General features: G+C 38.5%; 2 protein-coding genes across 17 annotated transcripts in view; one reads left to right on the top strand and one right to left on the bottom strand.

The window, feature by feature from the left end:
* The first annotated feature begins 136 nt into the window (after positions 1-136).
* XRCC3 (X-ray repair cross complementing 3) lies at positions 137-16,323 on the top strand. Of its 9 annotated transcripts, none has more exons than XM_065684789.1 (10): positions 137-155; positions 484-587; positions 1,358-1,455; positions 1,799-1,936; positions 2,838-3,050; positions 9,521-9,675; positions 11,791-12,003; positions 13,307-13,353; positions 14,618-14,747; positions 15,518-16,323. In XM_065684789.1, exons 3-10 carry the CDS (start codon positions 1,401-1,403, stop codon positions 15,686-15,688), a joined length of 1,122 nt encoding a protein of 373 aa, XP_065540861.1. In that variant the 5' UTR covers positions 137-155; positions 484-587; positions 1,358-1,400; the 3' UTR covers positions 15,689-16,323. The 9 variants fall into 9 exon arrangements, with proteins under 9 accessions (XP_065540861.1, XP_065540859.1, XP_065540858.1 ...); XM_065684787.1 differs by having other exon boundaries at positions 154-175; XM_065684786.1 differs by lacking the exon at positions 137-155 and adding an exon at positions 171-202.
* The window catches only part of KLC1 (kinesin light chain 1), a 54,422-nt gene continuing 44,027 nt past the window's right edge, over positions 16,306-26,700 (bottom strand). For 4 of the 8 annotated variants that reach the window (XM_065684781.1, XM_065684775.1, XM_065684773.1 and 1 more), the window contains 2 exons: positions 22,440-22,506; positions 16,306-21,059 (listed from right to left, as the gene is read on the bottom strand). In XM_065684781.1, the coding sequence (XP_065540853.1) occupies positions 22,474-22,506 (33 nt within the window). In that variant the 3' untranslated portion in view covers positions 16,306-21,059; positions 22,440-22,473. The remainder of the gene's footprint in view (positions 21,060-22,439; positions 22,507-26,700) is intronic. The other 4 variants (XM_065684779.1, XM_065684777.1, XM_065684778.1 and 1 more) reach the window with 1 other exon arrangement.

Genomic DNA, 26,700 nt, shown 5'->3' on the forward strand with positions numbered 1-26,700 from the left:
GTTCCGTGTTGGGGGAAGCGTGATAGCCAATCACCGATAGCGAAGGCAGCTAAGAGCGTCCCGCCCACTCCTTGAGCAGCGCCCTGCCATTGGCTGTCCTGCCGGAGCCGTGGCTTTGAGGAGTTTTGATTGGCCTGTGACCAGCGACGTCGTAGGTACGCTGCTCGCCCATTGGGTACGGGTTGTTGCGGTGGCTCTGGCGGTGGGTTCGTAAGGGGTTGAGGGCGCAGGCTGTGGCCGTGTGGTTTGTGACAGGGCCGAGCCAGGTGGCTGCGGTGGTGCGGTGCTGCGGTGCGGTGCTGCGGTGGTGTGCTGGGCCCCGCTGCTCTGTCTCCCGTCCGCCGGCCCTCACTGCGCTCCCCTCTGTCCCGTTCGCCTTTCCCAGTGCTAGGGCTGTGGCAGACCCGAGCGGCCTCCGCGGCGCCTCATCCGTGGGAGCCGCCTGACTTCTCCGTGACTTGTTTCTGCCCATTTCTCTCCTAGGGCCTCAAACAGTGGCCGCCCTGGAGCGCCTTCGTGTGCCCAGGGCGTACAAAATGGTTTGGAGCCCGTGCTGGCAGAGGTCGCCATGATCATGATAGACATCAGTAAGTTTTGACTTCTAGCTCTTGTCAGAATGCTGCTTTGCATAGGTGTTGCTTAAAAATAACTGCTTCTTTTCCTGTATTTGTTCTGCTGTCAGGATCCAAGGCAGCCTCTCCTCCATGTTAAAAAAGGGATTGTTCATTAACTCGTATATTCTTACCTAACTCAGTTGGGTTTGCCGCAAGCCTTCATAACAATGATCTGAATAATAGTAACAAACCTCTTTCAGGCAACTCTAGTGCTAAGCTATTGTGTTTCAGATCAAAGTATTAAAAAGAGTGTTTAATGTTGTTACAGGAAACAAACTGATTTTAATGTTTTAATGCTAAATTTGCTACTCCTTAATCAATATATGTTTGACTAACCAATGTATGAATAGTCCTGGATCATCCCAAATTGCACGTGCATAAGATTTATTTTCTATTTGAAAATTAAAAACTGATGTAAAAAGCGGCTGGATAAAAATGACTGTCCAACGTATTTGTGAGCTTTATTCAATCCAGACCAAAAGCATTATGCAGAATTACAAGCCACTGTAAGCCATTACAAGTGACTAGTTGTTCTTAACAGCAGTATTACTGGTTGAACTGTTTCACAGGGTATATATGTCAACAGCTGTCTGAGAAGACTTCTGCCAATGTGCTGAATAGTTCTTTTTCTATAATAACTGATAAATGTATCATTAAAAAGTAAAAAAGTATCCTAGAGACTTTTGAATGATGCTTACTTTTCTTGTAGCATGTATATCTGATAAAAGCCACTTTAATTACAGATGATTGCCTCATGCACTGTTCATCCGGGTGCTATATCAGAAAATGGATTGGGATCAGTTTGACTTGAACCCTAAAGTAATTGCTGCCCTTAAGAAAGGTAACTTATTTTGCCAATGTCTCACTAATAGATCTGTCAACAAAGTGTCTTTCTTCTGTGGGTATAAGCATATAGATGTACCTTATAATTTTAGAACTGTAATTGTTTCATAAGCAAGTTTTTTGAGTAACTTGAAATAATGGCTTTTGCCTGTACTCCAATAATCATTTTCCAAACAATTTTATAGCATGTGTTGATGCATTCAAAGTAAATGTTGCCTGCCCAGCTTACAAGAATGCAGGGTAGACAAACTTAAGTAAATGAGTAGTAGGAAGTGGGAAGACTCTTGTGCATAAAACTGTAATCTACCCCAAAGTATTTATAAAAATTCTTCTAATTTCAGCTGACATAAAATCAATAAAGGAGATTTTAAATCTTTCTGGAGCAGACTTGCAACGATTAATGAAACTGTCCAGCGCAGATATACAGTGCTTATTGAAAACGGTCTCTCACATGCTAAGGAGAAACAGTATGCTTACAGGTAGTACAGTCAATACAAAAACCCCTGTTCTACTTAAGTCTTAAAATACCTCTCACTGGGAGAAAATATGTTTATGTCTCCTCATTGACTCAATAATGCAAGTCTGAAAATGAAAAGGTAAGTGTTTCTGTAATGCTGTGGTGAATTACTTAACTATGCAAAGGACAGTTCCTCTTAGAGACCTTGAAGGCACATAGAAGTGGGTGGGTGTCATTCTTCAAGATCAAGCCTGCTTGAAACAGGACAAAATAATTCTCCAGTCTGAAAAAATTGATTACAGGAACAAAACATTTAATTTTTCTTTCTCACTCTCTCCCCCTCTTGCAATTTTCCTTTCGGACTAAGACTGGTTGGAAAACTTACGTATTAAAAAACTACATAGACTGATTTGATATAAACATCCCATTCCAAAACAAGCAGGACCTAGTAGTTCCTCCTGTACAAATGCCTCATGGCAGCTCTGTATTAAAATGTATTTTTTAATGTGCATATGTCTTCAGGCTTTGGCCAGGTGCCTGCTACACTGTTTCATAGTCTGCTATAGCTTTCCATTTAGCATAATTGTGCTTGAACCTTGCTGGCAGTATTTTCTGAGGCTATAGCATCCCACAGAGACTCTTTGGAAGCAGAGAAAGGAAAAAAAAGCTTTGAGAGGCAGAAAGGGCTCAGTGTAAACTCTGTTTTTGAGCAGGCATTTGGTTAGTAGGGCCTGTGGGGAAAGGGAGGTGGAAAGACGAGGCTGAATCAGAAAAATTTCTCATCAACTAAGCAAGCATCTCTTATAGGCATACATCTGCTATACAGCTTCTATTTTGTATCATTGTGTGTTGGGAAGGTACTGAATGAAACTCTTCTTTTTTTTTCCCTTTTTAATATAAAAAAAATATCTCAAACCCTGCAGCACTTCAGCTCTACCAAGATAAAGATCATTGCACCTCTCAGCACCAGAAGCTGAGCCTTGGATGTTCAGTACTAGATAGCTTGTTAAAAGGTGGCATTCCTTTAGTGGGAATCACAGAAGTTGCTGGGGAAAGTTCTGCTGGGAAGACTCAGATTAGCTTACAGCTGTGCCTTTGTGTGCAGTATCCTTACAAATACGGTGGATTAGAGTCTGGTAAGTACTGAAATGTAAGTACTGATTAATTTGGCGTCTTGAGGAAACGCTGTCTTTAAGAATGTCATAGAATCATAGAATGGTTTGGGTTGAAAAGGAACTTAAGATCACCTGGTTCCAGCTTCTCTGGGCAACCTGTGCCAGGGTCTCACCACCCTCACAGGGAAGAATTTTTATTTAATGTCTAATCTCCCCTCAGTCAGCTTAAAGCCATCAGTGCTCTGAAGTAGTTGCACGTATTCAGTGATGTCTTAACCTTACAGCTTTAGTAGTAAGCTAGTTCTTAGTAATAGTCATAGAGAGAAAAGCATGCTCTGCACATGCCCGGCATCACAGCATAACTCAATACAAAATTACTCTTGGCTGTTATTTGCCTGCCTGCTGCTGTGGTTAAACTAGAATATATGAATATATGAATATATGAATATATGAAAAGCATTGCTGTTGTAAGTAGTTACTGACTCCTCAGGTATCAACCACAGCAAAACAGCTTGTCTGATGATTTTCCACGGATGCCTCTGGTATATGTTATACCCTAGTTGGGGATTTTGAATTTCAAAGAGTATTTAGTTTGATAACTATAATTACAGGGACTTACAGAGTAAAACTGATGGAAATATAATTGAGGACAGTTAATCTTGCTTTGTGTGGCTTTGCCAAAGTATACAGGTTTGCTCTTTGAGTATCATTTTTTGACTGTCTGTCACATTAATCTAACTCTTAATATTTACTGGATTTTTTCTAGTGTTACCTATGCTGTGTTAGAAAGGAAGGAAACTTCTGTCAACTTCTCAGAATTTGGTGTCCTGTTAATTTGCTTTAGGTGTGTTTTGGCTGTGATCTTGTTCTTCCTTCTATGCAGCGCTGGCTTTATTTTGGCAGCTCAGTTGTTTGTTGTGGAGATACTTAATTATTTCTAGTACTATATCCACCCCTATGGAAAAATCATGCAATGTCCAAATGAAGATCTTGCTTAAAGGGCTGTAATTAGCCTGTGGCTTATATTACTTAGTTTCAATTTACGTCATTAATTAGAGCAGAAACTTATCTTTTTGTTTGATTCCTTGGTTGTTGCTGGTAATTGCTGCAAATAGTTTGAATGCATATACATTTGATTTGTGCCCCAACACTGGTCCTTATGTTGAGACAAACCAGAGCACAGAAGATGTCCAACATCCTTATGACACTCTTGTCTCTTGTGCCAGACCTTGTAGGGCTACAAAATGGCAAGTATTTTCATTAATTGTGTTTGAAGATGATTCTTGTTTCTTATGCATCTTGTACTTGGCACTAGTAGGATTGCTTTGTTTTGTCTGTGTCCCACATCTACCCACTCCTAAGTGTCTCATGGAAGATAGGCTAGAATGGCCTGGCCATCGTATCAGTGCTTCTGTGAGAGAACCAAAGTGTTTTGGAAGGGCTGAGAAGACAGAATGTTTGCGCATCATGAAGGTATAGAAGATGGAAATACCCTGCTGCTGGAGTTGGACAGTTAAGGGACTGGTAGAATCCTAATTCTTGCAATTCTTTACTCTCAGTCTGATATCTTAGAATCATAGAATAGCTGGGGTTGGAAAGGACCTTAAGATCATCTAGTTCCAACCCCTTGCCATGGGCAGGGACACCTCACACTAAACCATCCCACCCAAGGCTCTGTCCAACCTGGACTTGAACACTCCCAGGGATGGAGCACTCACAGCTTCCTTGGGCAGCCCATTCCAGTGCCTCACCACCGTAACAGTAAAGAATTTCCTCCTTATATCCAATCTAAACTTCCCCTGTTTAAGTTTTAACCCGTTACCCCTTGTCCTGTCACTACAGTCCCTCATCAATAGTCCATCCTCAGCATTCCTATAGCCCCCCTTCAGATACTGGAAGGCTGCTATGAGGTCTCCACGCAGCCTTCTCTTCTCCAGGTTGAACAGCCCCAACTTCCTCAGCCTGTCTTCATACGGGAGGTGCTCCAGTCCCTGATCATCCTCGTGGCCTCGTCTGGACTTGTTCTAACAGTTCCATGTCCTTTTTATGTTGAGGACACCAGAACAGTACACAGTGCTCCAAGTGAGGTCTCACGAGAGCAGAGTAGAGGGGTTGTTTGTGTTCTTTTTTGGTTGGTTTTGGTTGTGTTTGGGCTTGGTTTAGTGCTAGAAACTTCCCTTCTCTTGGTGGTGATCTTGAAATATATTTCTTTAGACAGTATAGACGTATTGTGTATTTCCTTCATTTGACTTAGTGCTAATCTTGCTTACAATTCTGAGTGCTATGAGGCTGGCAGCAAACAGAAATTAGGACATGCTTTGCCTCCAGGTTCTCTTTCTGCCATTCTAAGAATGTCAGTTATGGTCAATTGCATGTTGGCTGAATTTATTTTATATTCATAAGTCATGCATGCATCTAACATGACAAATTCAGATCCATATTAGAATTCTGAATTAGAAAAAGTCTGCTAGTGATTCTTTGCAACAGGCTGGTTTGGTGCATAACAAAGCAGGTTCACAGGACTCAAAATCTGTCCCTTGAAGGAGGGGTTTTTTTGGTGTGTTTAATTTTTGTTTTGCTTTAGGGTGGTTTTTGGTCAACAACCAGCGTAGCACTTCCATCAGTCTAACTGAAAGTAGAGCACTGGGATTTGATGCAATTGCTTCAAAACAAAAGTTTTTGTGAGGAAAAATGTTCATATGATTACTGAGGGCAATTGACTCATTCAGAGCTTCTCTCGGCTTCTTTCTCAAAAGTGGTAACTACCCTGACTCTTGACTCAGTAGTGTTGACAACTTCTTAATAAACTGTCATAGGCTTTTCTGTTTGCCTTGTACTACTGTCCTCTTGATATTTAGGTTATGGCAATTCATTTATCTCTAAAGATACATGAATATTTAGTGCTTTTGCCTCATAATTAGGCATTAGCCTTTAGGTATTTATCAGTCTTTTCTAGCCATTGTAACTTTGCTATGAAGTACCTCCTACATTTTTAATGCATAGGTGTGTGTTCGCCTTAATCAAACATTAAATTGTGGCTCAAACTGAAGTTTGTGCTTCAAATTAAAACTGAAAAGGCTTGATGAAGGTCCAGTAGGAGAGAGCGCTATTCTCAGTGTACTGTGCAACTCAAATTTTAAGCCGAGGCACAGCTCATCTGATATATTTTATGTCGTTTAACTCTTAAAGTTCAAGATGCAGATCACATACTCGTTTTGTGAAATGAGCAGCGCTTCAAGAAAAAACAGGTTGTCCTTGTGTCCATCACAAATGGAACAGTTACGTATTCAGAGTATCTGCTGCAGTGGATTTACCTGATGTCAAAGAAGCATTACAGAAGAGTGCAAGGTTGGCAGGTGTGAATGCTGGTATTTACAAAACTAAACCGAGGCAGGGAATACTTTATGAAGTAGAACTGTTCTTAAGAAGGAAATATTGAGGGTTTTTTTTTATTTTTTTGTTTTGTTAACAAGTATTTCACTAAAAACAGTTAACCTGACTAAATGAGCTCACTTGAACTTCAGAATTGCAGTCCTGGTTTTATAAAAGAGAATAATGTGTACCTATTGATCAGGAATTTTAAATGTAGGCTGCTGGACCAGTGGAGCAGAGAGGACCATTTTTTTGCTTCTCCAGCAGTTCTTTTTTCCCTACAGGTATTACCACTTTAGGGTTGTTAGCCTCGATTTTCTTGTTCATCAGGTATAAACAGGAAACCTGGCCACAGCTGCATGTTTGTAACACAGTAAGATTGTTTGATTGTTTGGTACTCTTCTGCTTTTGCTTTACGTTTGTTCGTACCACTGTTCTTATTACTGTACTGAAATTATCTGCAACAAAGATCTTAAGGAGAATTTTATGTTTCTTTTTGTCTAGATAAGTTAATTTTGGGAAAAATTCTCTGTTTTGAAATGTTTGAATGTTGCAGTAACTCTGGGTTGAAATACAGTTGCGATCAGTGGAGCACGTATCTATGTAGAAATACAAATCTGGTTTTAAAAAGCCACCATGAAGTCTCAAATAGTAGACATTCTGTGCTTTCTAGGTAAGCCAAGGAGAAGACAAGGGACATTCCACTTAGAAGCAGGTCTGACTTTTAAAAAGCAGATGATTTCTCTGTAAGCCAGTATTCACAGTAAAGAAGTCCCTGTCTTTCAGAAATAGGCAATATTGTGCAAAAGGCAGTCAGCTGTGAATAAGAATGGTGGTTGAGAAATTCATTTACTTTAGGAATTATCTCAACACAAGTGAGCACAGCTTTTGTTAGTATGAAATTCAGAAGCAGCGTGGGCTTAAGGAAGCTGCATATCTTGGTGGGTTTTGTTTCTTTGTTTACTTGGTTTTAAATGTGCACTGTTGTGATTTTCAGTTTCGTGGTGCGTTGCAAGACACAATTGCTGCTCGGAGTGAGTGTTGCTGCTGGATATACCTTTGATTAGACATTTTTCTCGACTTACTAGCTTTTTAGAAATTGTGAAACTGAAACCTGATTGGGAATCAGTAGTAAAGTCCTTAGTAAAGATACTCACCTGCCTATTTGATACTCAGCTGTCACTGTCAAGTTGGAAAGGGGTAGGAAAATTAGTCCAATTAGGAGAAATTAACCTAGGGAAATAGTCAAGAAAATTAAGGTTCACGTAATTAATTGCTTACTAATTAGCTACTTAAAAAGCCTTTAGCAGTTAAGTGATATAATTAATAGGTTACTGTGTTTTCCTTGCCTGAGCTTCATCCAAGTTCAGGCACTATTTAAGAAGCTGCTGATTGTCACTGTAAACTTAATGGAGTCAAGTAACTGTGGGCTCATTTATTCATTCCTTTATTTATTTCAAATTTTCCTTTGGTGATAGAACCTTGTACCTGCACTCATTTGTGTCTACAGGTATTGCAAATTTCTTCAATTGTAATTACCGAAGACAGCAATTATTCCATCCACTCAAGTGCTAGGAAAAAAAGTGGGTAAAATACAGAACATATTCATGGTTCAACTTCTTAAGTTTTTTGTATGTTGTAGTTCAGGAATCATGATGAGATCATGACGGCTCTGACTGCAAATGCTTTATTGTAGTCCTTATTCACTGTCAAATGTTATAAACGGCTAACACTCCTCATGGACATGAGTATATACACAATGAAACTGGGCAGTTAAGAATGGAGGCTGAATATTTGAGTGGTAAGTGCTGCCAGGGCCAAAGAAAGTAAAAAGGAGCTGAAGTATAACTTGAAACTGTTATTAGGTAGAATGAAAATAGAAATTGTGGAAATATTTCAGGACCTCCTGTGGAAGGCATGGATGATGATGAAGCATTTTTCCATGTCATAATAATTGAGGAAGTTCTTTAAATCTCAGCTGTCAAAATTATTAGCCTCATCTTTGGTTTATATTGTCAGAATTCAATACCCTGTGTTATACAGGTGTCCATCAGCAAAATACTTTTATTGATAAAGTAACCATTAATTTTCACTTGATCCCATCCTGAGATAGCTCAGTTCCTGCTGTTAGATTTAGTTTTTGTAATTTTTTCAGTGGAACATATAGAAGATTTGGAAGTTGTTTCTGGAAATGGGACTTTCCACCATTTGGGTGGAAATGTTCAGGATATCACAGATTGCCAAACACATCAGCTGCTAAGCTGTGTTAGCAGCGTCAGTCACTTCAGTGAGTGGACTTAATCCTTAGATGTAACCCTTCAAGTATTAGCTGATAATTCCAGGTAGTTCTGCAATAACAATAACAATTTTAATTTTTTAATAAATATTGCATGTATTTGTTTGATTTCCCCAGCATCTTTGATGTGTATGGTTAATTTTCTCTGCAATAACATGTACTTGTTAACCAGAAACCACAGTAAAAATATATAGCTATCACTCGCAGTAATGGGATTGAAGTATAATGCTTCTTATCTAATCTACCATTTTCAGGAAGAGTTAATCGGACTGAGATTGGATGAGTGATCCTCTTTAAACAGGCTTACCCACTGTAGCAATAAGTACCCCTCCACTTGTAAATTTAAAACAAGAATCTTCAAAACAATGAGTGAAAGTGATCAAAATACTGGTTGTACTGTGTTTGGCAGGGACAGGGAATTTCCTTCACAGTACAGTGCTGTGCTTTATATTTCTGACCAAAACAGGCAAACTCTTGAGGCATTGCGCTGTTTGTGGATTGGATAAATTATGATACCTGTAATAACCCGATTTAGGTGGTTGAGGTGTTCCACCGCTGTGCAAGATGAGTGTCACCTAGTGGAGAGTACAAAAAATCCAATTCTATCAGCAGGCACCAAAAAAGGACCTGGCAACTATGGGAAACTCATAGGAGTAGGTTTCTTGTTGTTCGTAATTGATTCAATATGGCTACAAAAAACAGTAACATGAATTTCCAGGTACATGTCTAGCTTTTGGGTGCAGAATGTATTATTTTTGTGCTGTTAAGCAAAGGGTGTGTAAGAGCCCTGTTGTAATAATAGAGGTGTTTTCCTTGACTGTAGGAGCTGTCTACATTTGCACAGAAGATGCATTCCCAAGTAAACGTTTGCAGCAACTCATAGATCAACAACATAAGCTGCGAGCAGATGTTCCAGCTGAAGTCATACAGAAGATCAAATTTGGAAACAGTATTTTTGTGGAACATGCAGCAGACCTAGTAAGTAGTAACACAAATTAAGAATGTACAATTATTACACTATAATCTAGTAACCACAGGGTGATTTTCTTCATGTAGACCTTACAAAAGGTTCAGTGATCTAAGATTTGTAATGAATACCGCTTAATCTCTCCAATTTGTTGTTAAAAAACTATTACAGTATTTTTTATAAAGTATATTAAAATATAAATATTTTTAAAGAATACATAATATAGTGAATTTTTATAAGTCATTATGTTTATTAAAACATCTTGCCCCTTTACCTGTAAGATGTCATAGTAGAACTGGACGGGAAAATATACAACCTGAGTACTGTATTTTTGCCTTGTAAACGCCCTTTGTTGTGCTTTTCTTAAGTAGCTGTTAATATGCTTTTTAATGCTAGAACATCTGAAGTTCTGTTTTCTCTAAGGCTTGCAAGCAGCATTTCTGAAATCATACCAATTGTTGTTTTTTCTGAATTGTAGCTTGCAAGTGTAAGAAGATCCTGTACATCAGTAAGCTTACCACTTGCTGTGTAGTCCATTCAGCAGCTAAGCTACCTTCTCTGCGTCCCTTTCACTGGAAGTCTTAAACTTCTAATTGTAGTTTCTGGAAGCTACAGCGTATGTTACTGTATAAATGAGAGAACTATACTAGTACATACATCTCTTTAAAATACCTTTAAAAGTAAAACATTACACTCACTGGTAAGTCCAGTAACTACACAGTAGATGGTTACAATTCATATATTGTTATATATAGATTCAGGTTTTGTTTGTGTGTGTATCCGTATACATAGGCAGGTGACAGCAGCTGAAGTAGAAACCCAAGTCACAATTACAGTCTGCATTTTCTTTCACACCAAAGTTGTTTTTACTTGCTTCATACTGAAGAATCCAGTTGTTTGTGTATTCACTTGAAAAGAATGAGTCTTGTACAAACAAAAGGACCACTTACAACACAGAAGTGTTTGTAGTGCTGCATAGTTTCCAGTGGATGTATCAGTAAGTGAAACAAAAGAAACAACAACAACAAAAATCCCTTTTCCAGAATGGAAAGTAGTTGTGTATTCTTCAGAGCAACTCTTTCCCATCAGTTAAAAAAAAAGAAAAGCCTTTGATATTATTATTTTATAGAAAGCTGCTCATTCAGTAGAATAGAACTTACTGTAACTCAGACCGGATAATTGCAATTCAACTTTAAAAGCTGTGGAATGCCGGAGGATATTTTACGTGACTCTGGATGAATGTAAGCTCTTAGCTGTGAACCTCTCTTTGATGTAAAGAGTGGCTCCAGTCAGAAGTGTGACCCTCACTTTTTATTTTTTTTTTTTGCCAACGCTGAAATTTCTGATGGCCAGAAGCAGAGATTATCACCGTGAGCTTGTTCTCCTTTCCACTCAGCTGCTGCAGACCACATTGCTAAAGACAAGCACCAGGCTACAATGACCTTATTATATAATAGATGCTGAGCTCTACAAAATATTTGTTAGTTAAAGATCCTGCAACTGAAATGCTTGGTGACTTCAGAAATATTAAATTAGTAAACTTGTAATAGGCATGGAGGATGTAAGTTGCAGTGTTCATTGATGAAGCCTCTTGATCAATATGGATTTGATGTAGCAACTGTGTATTTTACTGTTAATATATCTTTAATGGAACAGTAATGTAGTCTATAACTTTGGTTTTAAATATTTAATATTAGTCTTGAGTTCTCAGTGTTCCAATGAGAACCACTCTTGCAAAAAAGAATGGCTTAGGATAGTAGTATTGCATTCTTGAGATGTGAAATGTTGTAAACAGCTGACTCAAGTCATACCTGCAGATAACTGTACACGCAGTTAGATTTCATGGCAGGAGGGTTGGAACTAGATGATCTTAAGGTCCTTTCCAACTCTTAACTGTTCTATGATTCTATGATTCTAAATGACCAGATCTCTTTATTCTTAAGGTAAAAGCAGAAGACATTTGTGAAAAATGGTTACTGGTGAGGCTTAAAGATCCACAAACTCACTTTATGATTAGAAACCCCATCAGCTTCTGTTTCAGCAATGCTATCTGTAGTTACTACCTCAGTTTTACAAACAGAGGTATTTGAACTGTTCTAATACTGACTCTTTGTATTTTGTGGTAGGATACCTTTCACAACTGCATTACTAAAAGGATTTCCCTGCTGCTTACAAGAGGCATGGTGCGGTTGGTGGTCATCGACTCTATTGCTGCCTTATTTCGATGCGAATTTGGGGCTTCAGATTCTGTTACGAAGGCTCGGTATTTGCAGACATTTGGAGCACAGCTTCACAGTTTAAGCACTAAATTCAGGACTCCAATAATGTGCATTAATCAGGTATGGCATGAAAACTGATGCTTAGTTTAGAGGGACCATTTAATAAATGGTTGGGGAGGAAGAAATCTGTGTATGCAGATTTCTTGGTGTTATATTTAACATTGCCAGCTGAATATTATTGACTGATGGAAACTAAAGCTTGATTAAACTGGTATACTTTAAACTAGTAACTGTTAACTTCTCAAAGAATATAATTTAAGGGTTTTTAGACTGTTAATGACTTCAAAGGCTGACCATTAAAGCTAATGAAAATAGATATGTATAGCAACTGTGCCAAGCATCTAACTAACATAACAAGAGTTCTTAACACTAGCTTCAAATGCCATTGCCAGCAGGATTGCTTTGGGAACAGTTATATTCCACATACACAGGAGGCAGTGAAACACCAAGGACCGTGCTGCATTTTTGTGAAGCTCAGCACTTCTGTGTAACTGCTGAGATTAGTAAAACATTAGAATTCATGCAACCAAAAAAACCCACAATAGTACTAGTCAAGAGTAACAGTCTTTTGAGAATACTAGACAAGATGCTACATCTGTCCTCTAGAAGTCGCATGCCACTGCTCTTAGCCTAATCACAAATCGAAGAACCATGCGCATGCTGGAGATAAAGCATTGACACTTGGAATGTGGCCTCAGAAAGGGGTAAGTAGACGTGCAGGCAATCCACTACTGGGGCACTCCCTTTCCAGTGGGCCCCTTCATCCAATGAGTAAGTACTCAGCCCTGAAGATTCCTCCTCACAGCAGAGGAGAATGGGGTAGGAACGAAAGTTGAACTAAAGAAGTTACAAACAACAAGTCAACTGTTACTTGTTTGATTTGTTTCTAGGAGTAGTTCTGGAATTTTGCAACAGGCAATGTGTAAAACCTTATATTTACTACCATAACTGGAGGGGAGTGTATTGGAATTCATACCTAGCAATAATCAGAACAGCTTTCAGGCATGTATAGTGTTTTTCTTTTCAGTTAGAATCCCATTAAGATTCAGTAGGATTTAAATTTCAGCCTCAAGTTACTCCTAACGTTTTAACTGATCTTATTTTCTTTAACAATTTAAACATCTGGTAGTAGTTAAATTCATATAGCCTTTAGCTAGCTAAATGGTTGTAGTACTGTAAACTAAGATTATACCTCACAACTTCCTTTTAGTTGGCCTGGAAAGAATAAGGGTTTTCTAACTTGGCTTAACATGTGATCCAGTAACTTGGGTTTTCGTAACTTCATTCCTTTCCCTGCCCTTCTGCTTGCTAAAAACCAATGTATAACTGCAGGTCAACTTCAACCATCATTTTTCTGTTTCAGGTGACTGATGCAGTGAGCGAGTCAGAAGCTGCTCAGTGCGGTTGTAGGTAAGTCATCTGCAACAGAAATGTGTCATACACAGCAGCATTTAACAACTGTATTTTTTATAACTCCAATATAATCTACCAGAGCGTGTTAAGAGTGGTATGCATTTACCCAGCATTGCTGCATTTGCTGGAGATCAGCAATAACTAATGCGCTGTAAAGTGGAAGAAACTGCCATACATGCTTACGTGGTAATCCCTGATCAGCAGTTAGGGGGAAGAAGTTGATGGCCATTGTACTTGCTTACACAAGAATATTTTGCTTCTCATCTCCGATAGCTTGTCTTTGAAAGCTGGGGATGGACTTTTTACAAGGGCATGTAATGATTGATAGGGGGAATGGCTTTTAACCGAGGATAGATTCAGATTAGATATTAGGAAGAACTTCTTTACTGTGAGGGTGGTGAGACACTGAAACAGGTTGCCCAGAGAAGCTGCAAATGCCCCATCCCTGGGAGTGTTCAAGGCCAGGCTGGACAGGGCTTTGAGCAACCTGGTCTAGTGGAAGGGATCCCTGCCCATGGCAGGCAGGTTGGAACTAGATGATCTTGAAGGTCCCTTCCAACCCAAACCATTCTGTGATTCTGTGACTATAACTGAGTGCATTTTATGTCCTCTTAAAAAATACAGCAACCAAACCTTACTGGTTGATTTTGTTGCTTAAGAAAAAAAGCCTCTTTGACACAAAGATATTAAGAGGATTCAAACATACATATTTCTTTTTGAAGCCTAACTGTAATCTAGAGTTACTAGATGGGCAGGTGCTACATAAATGCGTTTCTGCGAGAACTTAGTTATGTCCTCCAGATTCAGAAAGTGACACGGAACAAGGATAAGGTTCAATTTCCTCCCCTCCCCCCCCTCCCCGGGGAATCCAACAGTTTGGATCCAACAGGCCAACAGTTACATGGTTCAAATACTTACAGTTCAACCATTTTTGTATCACTATAGTCCTATCACAGGAGGGGACACACCAGGATAGAGGCAGGTGTTCACAATGGCTGTAGCTGGAAGAATGACTGAATTACTCTGTATGGAATCACTTCTCTTCCCATTATTACCTTGATATAGAGAGAACCCAGCATGTAGCTTTGTGGGGATAGCCCATTAATCTCCATGGTTTAAGACCTGTAAGTTTAAATACACCAAATGACAGTAAATACAGAGACGGCAGATCATTGCTTCCAGTGTAATTTTGTTACAACAGGAGTGAAGATAATTCATATTAAATTCATACATGCAGAAATCTGTAATGTTTTCTTTCTAGTGTAGCGGGTAACAGTGTCTCTCCAGCACTTGGAATAACCTGGGCAAATCAACTGCTAATGAGACTGATGGTCAGCCGAACACCACAGCCTGAGCGACCCCCTGGAGTAGTGTCACACCACACTGGAAGTGTGAGGACTTTACGAGTACTTTTTGCTCCTCACCTCCCTCCCTCCTCTTGCTACTATACAGTAAAAGTGGAAGGTGTAAAAGGAATAAAATAAATTATTTGCACTGTGAAGAACTCTGCTCCAAAACCATACCAAAACTACTTTGCTTCAGGAGGAATTAGTGGTTAAATTAAATTCTTCCTAGATGAGAGAAATGGATGCTGAAATACAGAAACAGTGATGTGACTACATCAGGCGTTAACATTGTGAAAGATCTCTTTATACCTGGATGTATGTTCACCACATTTTTCTGTAAATATTCTGAAGAAGAGTAGAGCTTTGGGTGGACAGAGGCTGCAGAATGAAGTGTGATGTGTCAGTCCCCATGGTAGGGGAGACCTGATTTCTAATTTAGCTTTAATAGCATGCTAATCTAGTGACAGCATGTGCAGAAGTGTACCTTCTCTGTGTGAAGACCCACAAAGACTCCAATTCAGCCAGTGACTCTTTTCTGCTGGTGTTTCTGGGACTCATGCTGCCATTAAGTACAGCCTTTCTTCAATCTGTAGGGCCTCAGAAATAGCACAAAGCAGCTATCCTATTTTAAAACAACTTGTTATTAATACTAGGATTTAAGAAAACCCATAGATAGTTGATTTTAATATCTTGCTGTAAGAATTAGAATTGTACCGCTTTTGTACTATATGGACATATATATATAGCTTCACAGAACGTCATTTTTTTTTAGAAATAGCTCTTTTCCTGCATTCATTCCGGTTCTCTCCCCTCAGAGCAAAAGCCTCTTCAGCATCTTCCAGTTAAAAAGAAACCACACAGCGCCTCCTCTTGCTCTGCTCTGCTGGCCCACCACCGATGCTGCACCAGGCATCTTCAGAGCAAGGGCTCTGTTTATGTTCCTCCAGATGCTCTGCACTGCTCTGTGGTTCGTTAGATCAGGGTAATATTCTTGATCAGCCCCTGGATCACTGCCCCTGTAGCTTCTGCCCTAGGCTTTGCTCAGCTGTGCTCCTGAAGGGCTGCTGTAGCAGGTTCCATCCATACCTGGAGTGATTGCTTTTCTCAAATTTGCATTGTTAGAGCTTTAAGTGTTTTTCTTTTCATTTTTGCACTATTTATCACAACTTTTTCTGTTATCCTCCAACTACGACTATGACATCTGCTTTCTCTAGTCACTGCTGAATTCTGTGTGACAGCAAGCCAGATGAACGTACTCACATGCATTTTCCTGCATGAGTCTTCTGATGTCACCTGTGCTGGTTCTTATTTAACTCTCCAGCTGGAGGCTTAAATCTGAGTCAGAGGCCATTTCCTGGCTCATCATCACACACAAACCCTGAACCTCTAAAATATGACCAACCCCCGTGTTCATAGTCATCAGTTGCATGCAGCAGCTTAGTGTTCACCAGCAGTTCCTACCCCTTTCTGCAGTTACTCACAGCCACAGTCAAAACCCCAGACCGTTGCTCACCTGACACTGGTATAGCGTTTGGGGTACAAACCCTCTTTGAAGCCTTCTGTCAAAAGTGCTGAAACATGCTGCAGTCTTAATAAAAGCAAGTTAAGAACCTTCCCTTTATATAGCTTTATTCATCTTTGGATTGCACAATGGAGAATTTTTACTATACAGGAAAAAATGAGTAATTTTTTACAAAGATTTACATTCTAGAATGTATTCAGTTTGTCATCTTTATCCGGTAAGGCTGCATTGAAACATTTTTCTACACCTTGAAAAGAAATGTTATGTGACATTTGAGAAATTTTAAGCAGTTTCAAGTTAACCTACAGCTTGGTGATGTATAGAAAGAGGCCTTTTTCAGCAGAAAGCTCAGACAGAGCTCTGGAAACATGACTTTGGAAAAGTAGAACCAAATTTGTGCATGATAAAGAATGGACACAACTGACCTATCAACAGAACAGATGTAAAAAAACCACTCTGAACAACCTAGGTTGTTCAACAACCTCAGGGGGTAGAAGGAGGAGTTTGTGTATCCCCAAGAAGGATACACAGACATTACAAATGGCTTTCTGATGGTAGTGGGTTTTTTCTTAAACCAGGTCCTAGAAAACAGAAAATGCCGTTCCCAATTGCACAGGACTCATCTGGCCTAATTCCACTGTCACCCACCGCTCCTACTCCATGGTGCTTCCACTACGTAATTTAAAACTAAATACATAATAACCTCCCCTGCTTGAGTGGGGACTCGTGTATAGATACGGAGCCTCAGGACTGATCTGGTTGTAGAAACTACTTCACTACACTTCTTCTATGCTCTACACAAAGTTTAGTCTCTCTCAACTGTGTATCAGCACAACTGTTAGAGCAGCTTTGAATGTTAAATGAAGCTTCTAACTATGGTTCGCTCAGAATTTATTTAAAAGATGATGTTTAATTTCTTACAACTAAAGAACAGTGCTGCAGCCTCACTATGAGATCAAAGATGTTGAGCATCTTTCTCAACAGCTTCTGGCTTCTGCCTTCTGTCCAATGGTGGCACCATGCTTTGCTCTTGCTTTGTTGTTTTGGGCTTTTTGTTTAAAACAAACTACTGACCTTGGCTATTGAGTGTACTGAGACTAATGCAAGTGCATTGGAGTGAGGCAATAATCAAATGTAGATGTTCAAATTTCCCTCAATTCTAAACTATTTACAAGAACTCCAAAGTGCCAGTGTTTATACTGATACTTCTGTAAGTCTGTGACAATGTAAAGTGACTACAAGGAAACTGTAAACTTCACAGCATCACATCTCTTAACATTTATTCTCTCAGTACAGGTCAACATGACCAACAATGCAATTCTCTTAGCAGCTTTCAGACAAAATACATGACCTGCAGAACAAAAACTGAAGTAACTTGAACTCATCAGGTTTTGTAAACACACTTTCATCACAGTACTGCATGCCCCTTTTACTATTTATGTACAACAGAATCACACCATTTTCAAAATTACTAGATTCAGTGATACAATTTAAGCACAAATACTCCTCAAGCGTAAGCCCATTTTATTTTACTACCATTCAGGAAGCCTTGGGAGAAAAGGGGATGCCGTTTAAGAAAACGTTCAAACTCTTAGAGAATGTATTCGATAGTTTTTCTGTTGTTTCAGTGCTGTTCTGTCACCACAGTACTGCAAGCACAGACATCACAGCAATAGTCCAGTCATTCCTTCTAAAGAGGAGCAAATCATGGAAGTTACATTTTACAATAGTATTTAGTAAGATCTGAACTCAAGACCAAATACTGCCAGAATTCCTAGAGACCTGCACACCACCACACAGACAGAAGGCCCATGGGCATCTTTCCCTCAGTAACAATTCCACACACGATTCCTCCAGCACCCGACTGCTCTATCCCAGAACCACCAGCCACCCACTCATAGGAGAACTTGGCTGAAGTAGCCTAACTGGAGTCCTTATCACAGTTTGAGTGAAATTCACGCTTACAAAACTGTGAGATTTAAACCCTAGCAGCCCAACACTAACAAGGTGCCTGTCAATACTGAAGGTCTTTTTTAGTTCTCTGTTTCATAAGAGCTGTTGATTTAGTTCAGTACTGAAGACATCCAGGACTTAGACAACTGGGTATTCTGGGTCTACGCTTTGTGCACTGTCAGCTACAACTGGTGCAGGGAAATTCAGAAAGAAAATCTTCCATAAAAGCACATGAAGAGGCCCACCTGAAATTTAAATGTACACAAACATTGTGGTGACAGTAACTCATTCACCATTCAAACACAGTAAGCTTGCTTTCGTACTTTACAAGTTCTGCTCAAACAGCTCACTGGCTCATAACTATCAGGACTTGGGTGTTAATTCTGGGTGATTTATGGATTAGTCTTGAAATTTGTTTCTTCTTTGAAAAAACATAAAAATAACCTTTTAAATGTAAGAATTGTTTAATAGGCAGTAGCTCAACTTATCTTCCAACACACTTTACAATACTATATAAAGGTTTAAAACATTTAAAAGCACAGTACTAGTAATGCCACCAAAAGTAAGATCCTGAACAAGAAAGTTCCCTTACTACCACCATCACCCACTATGGTCCTGCCTCTTAAAACTTCCTGCACATTGCAGTCTGGCATGGTTAAATATGTTATTGCTATTTACACAAGTTGGTTTGTTGGGGTTTTTTTGAGAGGCTGCAAAAATAATTTTCCTTCAAAGCTGAAATATCAATGTAGAAAAAAAATCTTCCATTTAAGTACTTTGTTGTTACCAAAATAAGCTCTGTCTCTAGTTCTGTGGGCTTTTTTGGGAGCTGGAATCCTGTAAGGGTGTCCCAGCAGTGAAGTGCTGGGCTCACAGACCAGGCCCACCGAGACACTCCTACAGCAGTAGCAGTACCATCCTGCTGATGTGGAATGGGCCAACTGCGAGGGGTGTTCACAGACAGAGGGACAGACAACTGTCACTTCCCAGCTCACCCTGGTTCAGTGGGCTGTGGCCCATGTCCAGCTCCTCATGCAGAGCCAGCTCAGTCTGCTTTTGGGTGGAGAACGGATTCACCAACAAGTGCATACAACACGTCTTGCTTTAGGGGGAATAAAAGTATATATATTATGTATTTTTTAATATAAAAAGCTCTTAATAAAAAGATTAAAACTCAAGAGTCTACATTATATAAGTACATATTGTTAAGGTAACTGAGCAGCAATCTGTTCTTGCTCGAGTTCATTAATGAATTGCATTACTCTGTGCTAAAAACTCCTACACATTAGCAGCATTGTATCTCACTGTTTCTAAACTGTCTTTCTAGCAGGTATACACCTGGTAAACATAGTTAAGTGCATAACATACACAGCTTTTTGCATCAGTTACTGTAACCAACTTGAAACCAAATTAAAATCAGTCAAAGACTTCTACAAAATACTAATTCTAATGACTTCTCACAGCCTATTCAAATACTAAAACTTGCTTATGTTCCTTTGTTTTGCCTCCTTCGGCTGGCACTAACCTTGAATGAATATTCCAGCTTTTCCCAAAGTTAGTTTCCTTTGTCATTTTCCAACTCACAGCTATGACCACAATACATTTGTACACACACTCATTTTACTTTCTCATCCAACTTCATATGAATAAGAACTTTTACAAAAGATGAACAAAATTACAGGCTTTACAGAAAAGCAAAAGGAAACACTAGTGTCTATACAATACTTAAACCATACATACTTAGTTCCAGCAGCAGTCCTGTATACAGACAGCATATATATTAACCATAAGTATGTTTACGACCATCTAATGCTTCCCCCTAGGATTTCAGTGGTCCTCTGCACAGCAGCTACCCCACCATGTGACTGCCTAGTGTGCAGCTGCCTGCTTCTGCTCTCGTCAGCTATCATGGAGAAAGGCAGGATTTGGGATCAGCGTAAGGGAATGTTGGGGGCCTTATGGCAAACAGGATGGGACTGTGAATTCCAGTGGACAAGCAAGTCAACCTGAGGCTTTATGTTTCCCCAAGAGCACCAGGAGCTGCTCTGGGACAGTTGCAGTCCAAAACTTCAATATTCTTCAACCGTACAAGGTTAAGGTCAAAACATTTTTCCATTTCTCCTGATCAACATGAGCCATCCTCTCTCCATTGATAATTGTGCCCTAAGACTTACATCAGCAAGTATCAGAGTCATGGTCACAGGTACTGCTATTCATGCTATCCCTATATAATGCAACCCCAGCCATCTCTTCTGATAAATTTAATAGCTCAATATAGTGGTTAAGTAAGCCGTGTCTAAGTGCTGCTTTGCCAGCTAAGGTTTCTAACACTGCAGTGATCAGTGGAGCAGAAGAAAGCCCCACCAACACAGTATGCTTAATTTGAACTTACACAGTAATGCACATCGATGTATCCTTTTCTCATTCCAGCACTGTATATATTTACTGCTACACATTTAATTTTGCCAGCGTTTTCAAACGCATTTTGGTATGCTTTAAATATGTTTGTGTTTTTACACTTTTTTGGCGGCTGTAATATTCCAGTCTATTAAAGAAATCAACATAAGTAGTATGAATGGGAGCTGTGCAATGAGCAATATATATCTACATAGTTTTCCTTTAGAAGAAAACACCCACTAATGCTGTGTTTAAATCATCCCTATTTAGAAAAGGTAAAACCAGCAGTCCATTGGAAGAAAACCCAACAAAATTACAAACTAGGTGTTCCTATACATAATGATGAGGAACCAAAGCTTTGAAGGTCTCAGTGCTTCTTTATTCACAAAGGAATATTAGCTAGCTTCTGTCCAAGACTCTCAATGCGCCAAATCAGTATGACTGACACTCAGAGCTCTCGAGTCTGTCAGACAATTATTTCGTTCCTGTGTGAAGGGGAAAAAGACAAACAAATAAATTCAGCGGATGTCCAGATAGTTCAGGCAAATAAACAAAATTACTTGCTTTAACAAACAGGAACAAACAAATACAAGGAACTACAGAGAACTGGCCATGCTTATGTTGGGTGGGGGAACAACTTTTCCGTATTCTAATAAATATCTTTTTCCCCCAACTTTCAACTAGTGATACTGAAAAGATCTATTGACAGGTATATACATCCTTTAGAGTGCTGACGTAAGCCTTACCAGAAACGCAAGAGCCCATCTACAGGAATTGCCATGAGTGTCTACAGTGAGTGAACTACTGAAGTTCACAAGAAGTGAGAACTAATTTTAGTATCGCTGTGTACACACAAACAAGTTACTCTTCTGGAAGTCACATCAATTACACACTAAGGATCCACGTTAGGGGCACCTAGGGCATGGCATTCTGAACCCTTGCCACTGTTGCTGCAAAGAATTATGCTTTACCCTGATTTTTTTTTTTTTTTTGGCTGAAGTTCACCCTAAGTAAAGTTATGCATATATGTCACACCACAGAAAACTCTGCGGTACATTCATTAGAGGTAATACAGTTAAAACATCTTTATGCCACTCAACAGCAAAAAGAGAGCCACACAGTTTGGGTTTTCTTGCTACTTTAGGACAAACAGTGCTCAAGATCCAAAACATACAGTTTTGTTAGTACGAAGAAGCAATTTTGTCTTCCTAAGAATTAGTTGCAGTTATTGCGTTAGTAAAATGCACAACAGCGTTTAGAACACAGAACACTGCTAACTCGTTTGACAACAAAAGAAACTATGATTTATTAGGTAAAAACAAGAAATGGGGAGTAGTAGTTGGGAACATGGTTCATGGTTGAGCAAAACAGGGTTTTGTATTAGCAGAAGCATAACACAGATCAGACAAACTTAGAGACTGCTCCTATACAACCTCAGAAACAACTGAGGTTGCATTTAAAGGAATCTGAAAATGCACAGCAATTAAGATGATTTGGCCCTTTGCCATAAAGGGGATGAAGTAAACAAATCCTGAACTGGGCTTTAAAAGTTCCTGTATTTTGTCTTTACAAGAACATATGATTCCAGAAGTTTCATATCCACTGTAATAGAAAGTCCGAAGCAGAGCCTGCTTGGTATAAAAGCCAGTGCTCTTTATTGGTTGGACATAAGCACTTGCTTAAAATGAAGAATAATTCCCAACACTGTTACAGAATTATGCCTTAAGCATATGTTTTAAGCATCTTACTGAGGAAGGCTCTTAACACTCATTGGGAGTTTGTTGTTTTATTAATCATTATACTCTCTTTATCCCAAACCCTACTAATGATAGCTATTTTTGTAAGAGTATTGTAGGGCTTCTTACTTGAAAATGATCTTCAGTAGCCTTGCCACCCATGTTAAGAACATTCAGAGAACTGGCACGCTTCATGCTGCAACCAGGACAGTGAACATGCAAGGATAAACCAATCAGAATAGCTGAAAACTAACAGCTCTAAAAACACAAGTATAACAATGAGCAATGCATAGTTAAGGGAGTTTGAACAGTGCCCCGAAACTGATCTGAGGGATACCCTTTAAGATAACTACATAACTTAGAACATGTTTATATTCAGTTCTAATTTACATATAAAACCAAACAAAATATTACAAGCTCTTCAGAACTTAAACATTACAGGCCACTGATTTAATTTCAACTCAAAACAAAATCTTAGTTTTTAAAGCATATCAAATTAATACACTGAGTTAGCACTGATTTTTAGTTAACTAATTCTCAGTTTCCATTTTATGCAGCTTCTTACAAAAGCATCAAAATATTCAGACAGTTTAGGAAAAAAATGCGAAGCATGAGTAAGCTTGTTACATAGGCAGCATTTAACTTGGAAAAGCTACAACAAACATTAGTTTAAGGCTTTCTGTCTGATCTAGGTAAATCTTCAGAATCAAATTCAAAAAGCATCTTAAAATCTTTTATTTTACACGTTTCAAAGTGAAGGGAAACAAGAGGGTTGCTGCTATTAAATTTGGTTATGCTTTTGGCTTTATAACACTCTGAGCAGTGGTAACAACCACCTGAGACTACTTGTACTGAAAGCAACACATGACTTTAAAAAAAAATATATTCATCACCCACACAGGAGCTACTGACACAATATCACTGTGTTAACTGTAGTATCTCCTGCTGTTTGAGATGGGGAATTAACAGTTTACCTACATTTCTCAAACATACACAAAATTTAACAAAATATTTTAAAATGTGTATTCATTGAATTCAAATGAATTCAAAATGAGCCTTAAGATTCATACCATCATGGTGACTACAACAGGAATGTCTGATGTCCTTTATTCTCAAGTGTCTGTACGCTACGCAGAAGGTTCTATATTTGCTTTCATTTTTCACTAGCTCTTTTAACTACTTCAGAACTCCTAAAGGAGGGTTTTGAATACATATTTGATGAACTATTCATAAGACGATGAGGCCCTAATCCTGCAGTGCTACCTACAGCGTTAGACACAACTGGCCAAGTTTCTAAGCCTTCCAGTAACATAGAAAGGTTTATCCATACAGATCACCTTAGATACTACCTAGTGTTTCTTCCTACTGAAGCACAACTACTAATAGTTGAAGTCAAGCGTGATTTTTAAATGCTTTCATAAAGCAATGCCTTAACAGAATAACAAACCAAACACTAACACACACAGGCAACAGCTGCCACATAACATAGGCTCACTGTCTTTTCCTAGCATTAAACCTGAGTGTTTCAGAAGCTAGAACGCACACAATTTAAAATATTTGACATGAGTGTTAGCAACAACAAAGCGAAGACTCATGCAAGGTATACGCCTCTCATTTATTCAAGGAAACACACAGAAGAAGAGGTTATATATGGAAGCCAAAGTAAGTTAATTTGTAAAACACAAACAAACATTACATAAAACTCTCCAAAAGAGCATAAAGGTTTATGGAAAACATTCCAGGGAAACAGAAAATCCACCAGTGAAAATTTACACACGTATTTTTAGGTTCTTGCTAAAGTGCCAATTAAAAAATACATTTTTGTAATCACATGAGATACTGGTTTCTTTGTGGGTTGTTTTTTTGGGGGTTGGTTTTGTTTGTTTCTTTGTGTGTTTGTTTTAAATCAACATGCTTGAGAACTTTAGTCTGGCAAATGCACTTTTAACTCCCTCCATGTTAGAAACATAACTGCACAAAAAGCATGCACCTATTTTCCAAGTGCTTAATATCATTGCTTAAATAGCAATTATTAAACCTTTCTTTTTAATTATACGTCTTAACTGTTCTGCTCTATGATCAAAATTTTCAAAGTGAAAACACCAAACCTAACACTGACTGAGTGAAGTTAAATTACTACAGAACTGAATTCTGAAATATGATAAAGAACTGATACAGTGCTTCAGGTATTGTGTGTTTCAAAGAACAATTCTTATTCTTTGTCAAAAAGGCTTTTGCATGATCTTAAATAAACAATTTCCCTGATGAGTTTTCTACTATTTCCTCCAGCATTCTGTACCAACCAACAACACAATAACCAAGTCTCTTTCATGCTATGATATTAATGTATTTCCATTTGAGTATGCCTCTTTCAGAATCTTACCGGTAGTGTTAATTGCTACTTACAGAAGCACAGTGTAAGCAACAACTGTAAATCAATTTCAAAACAAAGTCTTCCTAGAAACATAGGCAGGGAATGCAGAGATGTACTGGTAGGGGTGGAAGCACATATGTCCTCTATCTACCTAGAGCAGCTGACTTCATAGCAAAAATGATTTATATGTACACTATGTCACTATTGTAATATTCAGCTATCAAACACTCTAAAAACAAATATTTGCATAATAAAACTGAATATCCCTTTTAGTAAACTCAGAAGCAGGAAAAAAAATCTATTTACTAAAGTTTTTCAGAAAATGAGATCAGAATGACTGTCTGGAATGTCAGTATGTACAGTTATGCCTCATGAGCTATAAAGCTTTGCAGGAATCTTTGTTATTAAAACCAGATAGTATAAATTAGAATTTTAAAATGTCTCAATTTCAGAAGAATAGAGCTTGCAGGATCTGTCTTACACACTCAATGTGTATACCTACAAAAAAGCTTGTCAATGCAAAACACGTAATACAAGTTTAAGAATAACATTCTTTGAGAACTACGGTGACATCTAAAAAAACCAAGAATACTTTGTCAAAAAGTGAAAGCAAGAAAGATACTGCTTTGTTTTCAAACAAATATCTGTTTCATATTAATGTCTTTATTTGAGGCAATCTTCTCTGGTGATACAGACCCCACGAAATAATTAATGTTACCGTGGGTAGATTACTTCTACGTTGGTCAAATAAAATTCCTGAAGTACAGACAATAAAAAGGGAGGCAAATTCTTACAGGAAATTGCAAAGCCAAATGTCTTCAGTTATACATAAGCATAATTTTCTACACCTATAACCATGGACTTATTTTACCTGCAGGCAAAATAGGTCTATTTACTACAGAGAACAAGGAATAAAACTCTTGGCTTTTCAGGAACTTAAATCCTTTCCGTGTCTCAAAAACTGATGAGAAAATGCAAAATTAGCTATGAATATATACATCTATTCATGCAATAATATACCTGAGCTACAATGTATGAACTCTAGACAGAGCTGAACAGAAACAGAAAGCCAAATTTTGAAAATGCTCACACTGAAGACAAAGAAGGAAAACCATTTTATTCTATTTTGGTTTGCATTTGCTTGTTTTCCCTGAAGCATTTTACATTTACGTATTTCCTTCTTCTAATCACATGTGAATACTACATGTATTGCAGCTGTACACAATGTTTTACAGCCACAGAAAACAATGAGGCAAAACTTCAGTGGAGCACTTACAGAAACACATCCAGAGCCTGCCTCCGGATCACTGTCTCAGGTATTACCATCATCATCACCTACTGTATTACTGAGATCCAGTTGCTCCATCAGAAGTTACTCCACATTCTCCAATTTTACTGTTTTAAAGTGTAAGTTCAAATTCACACTGTTATCCAGTTTCCAGTCAACAAAGTGAGTTCCAGTTTTCCACAGTAAGGGGGAAAAAACCCTGCAAATCTGACTGCAGTAACGTTGGGGGCAAAAGGGAACACCCACGAATGCTATTATGAAAAATAGCAGTGTATTTTAATATTTCAACTTCTCTGCAGTAGCCAGTAAGCGATGAATGTTTTAATGCAATTATTAGAAATATGACATATACGCAAATCTATAATCGCATGGTAAATAAGAAAGAGGAGTTAAATTCATTAAAATTTGAATTTTTACCACTGACTTTACTGAGGCCAAAATGTTAATGAGATGCACAATGAGGTTCAAGTTTGTCAACATTTTCCTCTGCTCTCTGAAATCTGGGGTTTCCAAAAATACAAACTGAGAAAGGCTCAAGTTAGTAATTCTCTTTATACCCACAGCAATATATAAAGCTCTATTAAGAATATATCAGGATATTAAGCTATATCAAAAATCAGTAACATTTATTTTTCTTCACTGCTGTGTGAAGAGAATTTTGCAGGTAACTAACATTTATCAATATTTCCATGAGGCTTTTCTATTCCTCAAATGGCTAAAGCCGTAAA

This window comes from Lathamus discolor, chromosome 6, assembly GCF_037157495.1.
Source record: "Lathamus discolor isolate bLatDis1 chromosome 6, bLatDis1.hap1, whole genome shotgun sequence".
In the NCBI taxonomy this organism is placed as follows: Eukaryota; Metazoa; Chordata; class Aves; order Psittaciformes; family Psittacidae; genus Lathamus; species Lathamus discolor.

Bases quoted from the DNA above. Each gene is read 5' to 3' on its own strand.
- XRCC3 (XM_065684789.1), top strand. From the start codon at position 1,401: ATGGATTGGGATCAGTTTGACTTGAACCCTAAAGTAATTGCTGCCCTT. The intron at 1,937-2,837 runs GTAGTACAGTCA...CAAACCCTGCAG, and splicing joins GAGAAACAGTATGCTTACAG to CACTTCAGCTCTACCAAGAT. The intron at 12,004-13,306 runs GTATGGCATGAA...TTTCTGTTTCAG, and splicing joins CAATAATGTGCATTAATCAG to GTGACTGATGCAGTGAGCGA.